Raw genomic sequence first — 10,034 nt, 5'->3', positions numbered from 1 at the left:
TCAAATTTTAACTTTCATCTTATCTTAACTCATTATTAAAACCTTTTCTTAGTAAACAAAAATTGTGTAATAAAAAATTATTTTTTATTCAAATAAATTCTTTATAAAAAAGAGAGCAACCGTCATATGGCTGAAACTTTGCCACCATTGAACCAAATATGCTTGTAAACGAGTCGTGTTCGAGTTATATTTTTGAGTTATATTTTATGTTCACGAACATTCATTTATTCTTCAAGCGAGTTCGAACTTTATAAAAAATAGATTTTGAAATTTTGAGAATATTTTTATATAATTTCTATATACATATATCAATGACTATATTTATAAAGATCCAAATAACGCACATAAAATTTAAAAATATAACTTTTTTTTTTAAATATATAAGATATTGTCATTACAAACTTTAAAATATTACGATGAAAAATAACATGTATGAATTCGAATTTATTAGAGTTTATATGGTTCGAATTTTATATAAAGTATGTAGTTAATAACTGATCATAACATTATATTCACCAATAATTTATTTAATAAATAAATTGAGTTGAATTTAAGGAAAAAAAAAAAACATGTCCAATAATCTTGTACAATCAACTATCCTTGTGGAAGGTGCCAAGTCACCAAGCAGCGACCCCTGTTTTTTAACAATTTATAGTTTAAAGAAAAAACTATAAAATATCCCGCTTTTTAACAATTTATAATTATAATTTATAATTATAAATTATAAAATTTCAGTTTGCAATTTTTTTAAAAACTTGTTACATAACAGCCTCATTGATTGCCACGTGCTGGTGGACAAAAAAACTAATAAATATTTTCATTTTCATCTAAGGTTGTATTTGATTTCATCTCAACTCGTTTTAAATTAATTATGGATAGAATTTATTATTTTTTTTAATTTTATATAAAAAGTTAAATTCATCTAAATATACTTCATATATTTTAACCTAAAAAGTTAAACACATTTTAATTTTAAAAAATTAAATACATCTTAATAGGATATCTAAAATATTATTATTTATAATCCAATTCATCTCAATATAAAAACAGCGTATGTTATACGAGATTATTTCTAAAACAATAAACACATTTTTATCTAATATTATTCCCTACCTCACAAACATAAAAACCCATAACTCAAATTTGTGTTTTTCTCAAGGAAAGAAATGAAATATTTTTTAAAAAATACCATGGAAAAGAGAAAACTAAAAAATTAAAGTCTTAAAAAAGGTAATTTTTTGTGATGAAATTTTTTTCTCATCAATCAATATTCATTGATTCACACTCTATAAAAAAAACTCCACATCTTATAAAAAATATTTTTACATCTTATAAAAAAAACTATAGATATAAGATGTAAAAATAAATAATAATTGATGTATAAAATTCTTCATCTACTCAAGGAGAAGAATACAAGGCTGGTTGAAAAATAGAATTACTTTTTAGTTTAAAAATATATCTTTCATTTTCTTTGTACACATAATGGCTGGGACGTAGGATTCTCAAAATTTTGTATTTTATAGAAAGCAAAGCAAAAAAACACAAAAATAAAAACAAAAACAAAAACAAAAAACAAAAACCAGTGAAAAGAGATGGATAATGGAAAAGAAAAAAAGAAGAAGAGAAAGGACAAGAAAAACAGGGAACCACAGTTGACTACGCAACACAAAACACAGGCTCTAGGGTTTCTCTCTCCCGGATTACTTCCTTTTTATCATTGTTTTTAACTTTTTTATGTTGTAAATTTGAGCCTAAACACTTTAGCCACACAGCCTGTCTTCCTTCCTCCCGTCTTCTCTGTATCTCTTTCTATCTTCTCGGCATAGAGAAAAAAATGAAGCTTGCCCAACTCACTCACTAGTCCCTAAAAACCACACCAATGCCTACAAATTGAACCAGAACTTCAGAATCTACAGACCCATTCCCTTTCTTGTCTTCCCTTTTGAGAATCTGGGTTTTCTCCGCGAGAGAACCCCCCCGTGTAATTAAATGCTGACTCAAACGCTTCCCATTTTGCTTTTCGCCTTTCTCATTTTGTTCCCCTTGGCAAGACCAGATCTGGGTTCGGACCGATCTTCACTCTTGGCACTCCGGTCTGCAGTCGGTGGTCGAACCCTTTTCTGGAATGCTACCGAGCAGAGCCCGTGCGATTGGGCTGGAGTCAAATGCGAGGACAACCGCGTCACTGTGCTCCGTCTCCCCGGAGTGGCCCTCTCGGGCCAACTCCCCTCTGGCATTTTTGGCAACTTGACCCGACTGCGCACTCTCAGTCTGCGACTCAACGCTCTTACGGGTCAACTACCTTCTGATCTCGCTTCCTGTGTGAACCTTCGCAACCTCTACTTGCAAGGTAACCTTCTTTCCGGTGAAATCCCCGACTTCTTGTTCACTCTTCGGGACCTCGTTCGGCTCAACCTTGCTTCCAACAATTTTTCTGGTGGGATCTCTCCGGGTTTCAACAATCTGACAAGGTTGAAAACGTTGTTCCTCGAGAACAACCAACTCACGGGGCTGATTCCGCCTGAGTTAGACATCCCAAAGCTTGAACAGTTCAATGTGTCCAACAATTTGCTCAATGGGCCAGTCCCTGAGAAACTGCAGTCTTTTCAGGTGGACTCGTTTCTGGGGAATTCACTCTGTGGGCTTCCCTTTGAAACGTGTTCTACAAATGTGACCCTTCCGGGCGAAAACAACAAAAACAATGGCGGAAAGAAGTTGTCTGGCGGTGCAATTGCGGGTATTGTGATTGGATCTGTTTTGGCTTTCCTGCTTATCCTTGTAATCTTCTTGGTGTTGTGCCGGAAGAAGAGTAGCAACAAGAAGACGAGCGCGGTCGACATTGCGACAGTGAAGCATCCGGAGGTGGAGATTCCGGGCGAGAAACCAGAAGGGGATGTCGAGAACGGCGAGTATGGAAATGGGTACTCGGTGGCAGCAGCTGCGGCGGCGGCGATGACTGGCAATGGGAAGGCAGAAGCAAACAGTGGTGGCGTAGGGGCTAAGAAGTTAGTATTTTTTGGGAATGCGGCGAGGGTGTTTGATTTGGAGGATTTGTTGAGGGCGTCGGCGGAGGTTTTGGGGAAGGGGACTTTCGGGACGGCGTACAAGGCGGTTTTGGAGATGGGGACGGTGGTGGCGGTGAAGAGGTTGAAGGATGTGACAATTTCGGAGAGGGAGTTCAGGGAGAAGATTGAGGCAGTGGGAGCAATGGATCATGAGAATTTGGTCCCTCTCAGGGCTTACTATTATAGCAGGGATGAGAAGCTGCTTGTGCATGATTACATGACCATGGGAAGCTTGTCTGCGCTCTTGCATGGTGAGCCTTTTTTGTTTATTGGTTTTGGTGATTATTTGTCATGATTTGTTATGATCTATAATTTTACAAGACGATTCCTTTTTCCCACCTTTTTAATAATCTCTGCTTTAGTATACCAAATTTGAGGAAAATCATCTTTATGTTAGATAAAAGAAGGGAACGGGAATTAGACTCTATTAATCCTTTTGTTTGCTTGAATTGTCTGAGGAATTGTTTTTTGATCGGAATTGTCTCGAGGATTTTATTACGAATTTCAACTGTTTTGCATCTCCAAGCGGACTATTTGGTGGTTATTTCATCCAATATTGATTGTGCTGTTGTGTTTGCTTAACTTTGATGTTGCCAACTTGGTGGCTGGGGCGTATTGATGGGGTATTGACAAATTCAATGCAATCAGCGATTATTTTCTTGAACCTGTTGATTGATAATTTATTATCTTCATAGATGGAGTTATATACTCATATGGTTTGCATTGATCACACCATTGTGGTGTCTGCATAGACTTCTGTAGCTAAGGAATGGCTACATTATGAAATTATTGTTAGGCTTCATTTGGTCACGTTCAGCAATAATGTTTTAGTGATGCATCAAAGAGTGACATCATTTGCAGGAGTAGAGGTCCTAATAAAAAACACTTCAACACCTCATCAGTTTTATCTTTACTACCCTAAGTCTCATATTTTTAAATACAGGAAACAAAGGAGCAGGTAGAACTCCATTGAATTGGGATATTAGGTCTGCCATTGCCCTTGGAGCGGCTCGTGGCATTGAATATCTTCACTCTCAAGGCCCCAGTGTCTCTCATGGAAACATAAAATCATCCAACATCCTCCTCACCAATTCCTATGATGCCCGAGTTTCTGATTTTGGCTTAGCACACCTTGTCGGTCCCTCCTCCACTCCGAACCGAGTTGCTGGCTACCGAGCCCCTGAGGTCACTGACCCTCGGAAGGTATCCCAGAAGGCAGACGTCTATAGTTTCGGTGTATTGCTCTTGGAACTGCTAACTGGGAAAGCGCCCACTCATGCCCTTTTGAACGAGGAAGGGGTCGACCTTCCCAGATGGGTGCAGTCCATTGTTAGAGAAGAGTGGACTTCTGAGGTCTTTGATCTTGAGCTCCTCCGGTACCAGAATGTCGAGGAGGAGATGGTTCAACTCTTGCAGCTTGCAGTAGATTGTGCTGCCCAATATCCTGATAAACGCCCTTCAATGTATGTAGTGGCAAAGCGGATTGATGAGCTACGTCGTTCTAGCTTGCGAGACAATCACAACCCAGAATTCGATCACATAAAATGATTCAGATCATGTGACTTTCTCAGTGAGTTCTTCAGTGCATGCCACCATCCTTCCTAATGGATTGTAGAAGGCTCTTCACTTCTTTGTTATGCCCATATATTGCGTGTTAATTTTTGTGTTTTGGTTGTATGTTTAATCCGGGCCTCATCTTCTTTCCTTAGGACCAACTGTCAAGTTTATTTTAATTTCCTTTTTAATTTTTTTTTTTTACTTCTCCCATTTCCCATTGTACTTGCATGTATTATTTTTTTTTTCCCTTTTTTCATTAATACTTTGGGGTGGATATCTCTTACATTAGTTATTGTTGGATAATGGTGGTTGTAATTATTACTTTTTTTGCTTTTACTTTTGCTTTGGCTTTTTGGTGCAACTTTTATAGCTCTCTGAAGTTGAGATGTTGTAGTTGCTTTTATTGGTTGGTTCTGGTTGTGACGTCTCTTCATGTGATTCAATCGTCCAAAACTATTTCTTTGTAGCATAAGCTTAGATCCAGATGCAAATCCTACCGATGTATTGATGCTCAGGGGCTGTGTTGTTACAGTATATATATATATATATATGAGAAAGTCTACTTTGCTTCCCTAATTTGATACTTCTATTTGACACCTAGTCAAAATTTAATTTTTTATTTTATTTTTTTTTACTTAATGGTTAAGGAAGTGATTTTAAGTGTATTGGTGTATTTTTTTTTTATTTTTTAAATATATTTAAATATGTTAAAAAAATGTGAAAAAAAAAAAAAAAAATTACACTGGGCGGTATGCCCAGCGGTCAAAATAAGATGGCATAGCAGCCGCCCCATATATATATATATATATATATATAACTTTTGCCAGGAATGTATGTATTGAGTATTGTGCCATGGTGCAGTAGAATCAGATACTCTTATGTTCATTCTGACAAGGAATTAGAGAAATAAAAATTTTTCTCATCAGTTTCTATTCATCACCTCACACATTTACATTTTATGAAAAATACTCACATTTTAAAAAAATTATAGGCGTGGAGTATGAAAATAAATAGTAACTGATGGATAACATTTTTCGGACTGTTTCCATCCCTCTAGTCTCCCTCCACCATTCTCTATTTTTTTTTGATAAAATGGATATTACCCTTCATTAAGAGAAGACTTACAAAATTGACTTGAAAAATAAGCCAATTACAATCGTTAGTAACTTTTCAATACACTTTCGTGACTGACATAGTTTAGTCCAGACGGTAAATCTCTGATGATCTAGGTCTTAGAGAAACTACTACCTCTGTCCACGACAGAGGTTACAAAGCCCCATACCCCTATTAAGCAGGGTAAGGTATACCAAATCCCACCAAAACTCGTCAACACGGAGAGGAGACTACAACTCCATTCGGACCAAAATCCGAAGGTACTACTTTTTTGGATTTTTATCTACCTAGAAATTACATTACACAAAAAAAACTACAAAGAAAACACTGCACAAAAAGGAAAAAGCAGTGCACAGAGGCTGTTGTGGCGCGTGCAGTACACGTGCTACTCTGGGAAGAGAACCGACAGTCGACTTTGGAGATCCCGGACTCACAGACTTCAGAAACGCCGCGCGTGGCGTTGGCAAAGGGCTCCCGGTGGTGCGTGAATGCCATGCGTCGAACGATGCCGGAACTTTGACCCCCACGTGCGGGCTACTCCCTGCTCCGTTTGGTGCCGCATTCGGCGGTCTTGAAGATCGGCAGCTGGGCAACACCATGGCGGGGCACGTGCTGGCCTGTGGGTAGCGGGAAGAACCAGATCTACGATTCTCTCTTATTTCGCCTGAAAATACACAAAAATAAAATACTACATAAAAGAGAAGGGAGGGAGGGAGGGGAAGGGAGCCGAAGCTCCCACCCCTCTAGCCAGATCTGTGAATGAAGTTTTAGAGAGAAGAGAGAGAGTTTTAGAGAGAGTTTTTCAAGTGGACATGATTTTGGACAAGCCAATTACAATCGTTATAACCTTATATTCTTGTCTTTGTTGTTTTCTTTTTCTCTAGATTGGAAAATGTCCATTTTGCAACACTAGATTCCTTATCCTAGAATCTTTTAGATGTGTTCCATTCTATCCTAACCCACCCTACTGGCATGAGTCACATGCTCCGGTAGGGCGGAACCTTTCCAAAATTTTCAAAATTCTAAGTTAAAATTTAATTTTTTACGAGTTTTTTCATAGGGTCAATTAGTCAATTACATAAAATATATTTCTTTTTGTAAATATTTATGTTTATTTTTTTATAAAAGTTACATAAAAATTAGTAAATCTTTTCTCTTTTTTTTTTTTTTTGGTATTTTTGTCCCAACAAAATGATTTTTTTTTGGGTAGCCATACGACTATGTTCTTGGTTTCTCTAAATGTGAATTAAGAGGTGGTAGAATTAGATGGTTCATTGAAAGTGCCCCTTTATAGGCTGTGAGTTTCGGCTATAGCTTATCAATACACTTGATGTATTATAAGAAAAGTGATGTTAGATTGCCGCCTAGTAGAGACAGCCTGCTTAGGTAAAATTTATCTTTTTTATTTTTTATTTATCTTTTTCATATTTTTTTAATATCTTTAAATATATATTTTTTTAAATATCTATATACTAATAGTAATTTTTTTAATCAGTATGTAGAAAAATAAATTTAAAAAAATTTAAATATATAAATGGTTAAAATAAGGAGGCAATATGATAGAACATAGATACAAGCATTATTCTTATAACAATCTATTATGACGACCTCTTCATTGGCTTGATCAAGGAATATGGATCGAAATCGTTGATCGATTTCTTTTTCTCTTTCTTTTAATTTTCTTTTCACTTGTAATATTGAGATTTTTATTTAGAATTCTTCATCCCTTTTTACATCCCTAATTTATTTTCGAAACAATGAATGAAGAATGGGAGTTAAATGATACTGTCGTTGAAAGGTCAAAAGCTGTATGCGGAAGAATTAGTAAAGAAGAAGATGATGATCGTTTTATGGTGGACCAGACGAATACATGCATGTAAATAAATGGACGATCAGCTGTAAAAGTAAGCATGCAGTCTGATATTTTCTTGGGGTCCTACTCTCTTAGGTGATGGTTATATTTTTCTTCAGCATCCAAAGCCTACGAATTTCTTATCTCTTAGGAGAGGTTTTGACAATAAAAGGAAAACAACAAAACCAAGGATACCTTCCGCTAAGGCAATATGGGGTTAGCTTTGTCTATTTGCTATTGCTGTCATACTGCCATTTACTCTGCTGCAGAATCCAAGACGGCTCTGCAGTAAGATGAGTACAAAAACATTCATAACATAAATACAAAATTTGGAAACTCTCCAGTCTCATTTTCCAATGGAACAAGAACCCACTACTACTACTAGAAGTCCAGTCCCTGTTGCAGCTGAAGACAAGGCATACAGGCTTTAGCAATGCCATGTGAATTTTTCAATTTAGCTCTGAGTAATGTCGATATAATTTTAAGATCAGTAAATTTCACGTATTTTTTTTAAAAAAGAGTTGAATTTATTATTAAAAAAATTAATTTTTTTATATAAAATTTATATTTATCTATTTTTTAAATGAAATGCGTATAACTTATACATTTTAAGACTGTAAATATTATTTCTTTTTAAATTGTTCCTTTTTCTTCTTGGAAGCTATTGCATGTACTATAGCTGTCAATGACAACATGGGGGGGGGCGACCATTCTTTCTAATAAAATAGGCATTGTGGGCAATATTTAATTCTTTAGTTGGAAGCATCTGAGTAGGTGTAGCAAACTTTGTTACAATATGGAGGGCATTCATTAGTTTGGTGGTTTATCTTATACAAAGCCAGACAAGAGTTGGTAATTTACAGGTTGCAAATTCTTTCACATTTCATTTAAAGCTTTGGATGCTTTGGTTTTTCACTTTTTTTTTTTTTTTCTTTGAGATATACTCTTTGCTTTACATTATCATATCATCTATAATTCATCCCTCTAAATTTATAATACTTTTCTTTTTTAATTTTCCAAATTTCCCCCTGAAAATTAGAATAATTATATCATAAAAGGGAAATTATGATCATTGAAAATAAAATCAGATCCCTGAAGATGAGGCCATAGAGAGAGAGAGAGAGAGAGAGAGAGAGAGAGAGTTTCATTTATAATATAGGATGACCCATAAAGCATAACTCAAATTATTATTAAACTGATAACTTGGATTCTTGGTGCTATAGAACTATAGATGAAATGTCCAATTGTCAAATTCTGATAGGCTTGTCTTATGACTTCTAACTCAAATGGCATTTTTTTTTCTCTTTATTTAAGAATGGAATAAAAAATGAAGTTGTGAGTTGAAATCAGTTCATTACATAAGTAAATTATTATCAATACAGAAACACACACACATGCATATATATGTTATTCTCTACCATAAAAGAGTGATGCTAGGTTGCCGCTCAGTAGTTATCGTTGGGCGTGCTGCCAAGGTAAAATTTTTTTATTTTTATTTTTACTTTTCACATTTTTAAACATATTTAAACATTTTTAAAAAATAAAAAATATTAATATATTAATAGTCACTTTCTTAATCAATAAATAAAAAAAATTAAATATATATACAATTAAAATGAGAAAATATACTAACATTATTCACCACAAAATGCTTGGAAGAAAAACCATACATTTTGAGGAATTGAAATTAATCAACAAAATATAGGGCAGTTCAATTAAAAAAGCACATCCTCTTGTGTTCCGACCATTTGGTTCTAGCAGGATGAAGCTTTTTCCCTCTCTCTCTCTCAAACTCTCTCTCCCTCTCTGAGATGTTGAAAGTCAGACCTACCACCGTCCATTCATCATTGCTTACATAGGCCCCACCATCAAATTCCTTGTTCAATCATGGCTTGATTCCACAAGTGCCGTGGAGCTCATGGGGTATGAGTCTCATGCGCCACCCTTCATGACGGGTTACTGTTTCAGAGCTACAAAAACAACCTTTTCCAGTTGTGCATTTATTACTTCATTCGTTAAGAATCAATGCAATCGCCCCCTCCGTTTCCCCTATCTATTTTTTTATTTTTAACGTTAAAATATTTATTTTTATAAAATCTTTACTTATTTAAAAAATTTGAAATAGATTTTATTATTTATATTATATTTTTAATAATTTTAAATACTTGTAAGAAATTGATATTAAACTTGACAGTCAATGGACCTTTATCATTTCTCATTCATTCTATCCTAAATTATCCACTCAAATTCATTATGTCTTTGCAAAGTCTATGTTGCATTAGATTCCGTTTAAATATAGAAATAATTTCATCTTATTTCATCTCATCATTATAATTTTTTTCAAAATTTCATACGAATATAATAAACAATTCAACTTTTTCAAATTTTAAAACAATAATAATATTAAAAAATAATATTCTAACAATATTTTATCTAACTTTCAACTA

At 34.8% G+C, this 10,034-nt stretch overlaps 1 protein-coding gene across 1 annotated transcript; it reads left to right on the top strand.

The window, feature by feature from the left end:
- Positions 1 to 1,731: 1,731 nt before the first annotated feature.
- On the top strand, positions 1,732 to 4,958 carry LOC121244697 (probable inactive receptor kinase At1g48480). The gene is made up of 2 exons (XM_041142875.1): positions 1,732 to 3,316; positions 4,009 to 4,958. The coding sequence occupies exons 1-2, from the start codon at positions 1,990 to 1,992 to the stop codon at positions 4,611 to 4,613; spliced, it is 1,932 nt and encodes a 643-aa protein (XP_040998809.1). The 5' UTR covers positions 1,732 to 1,989; the 3' UTR covers positions 4,614 to 4,958.
- The last annotated feature ends 5,076 nt before the right edge of the window (positions 4,959 to 10,034 follow it).

The sequence above is a fragment of the Juglans microcarpa x Juglans regia genome, chromosome 8S (genome assembly GCF_004785595.1).
Source record: "Juglans microcarpa x Juglans regia isolate MS1-56 chromosome 8S, Jm3101_v1.0, whole genome shotgun sequence".
NCBI classification, from domain to species: domain Eukaryota; kingdom Viridiplantae; phylum Streptophyta; class Magnoliopsida; order Fagales; family Juglandaceae; genus Juglans; species Juglans microcarpa x Juglans regia.
This window is presented reverse-complemented; position numbering and strand designations above follow the sequence as displayed.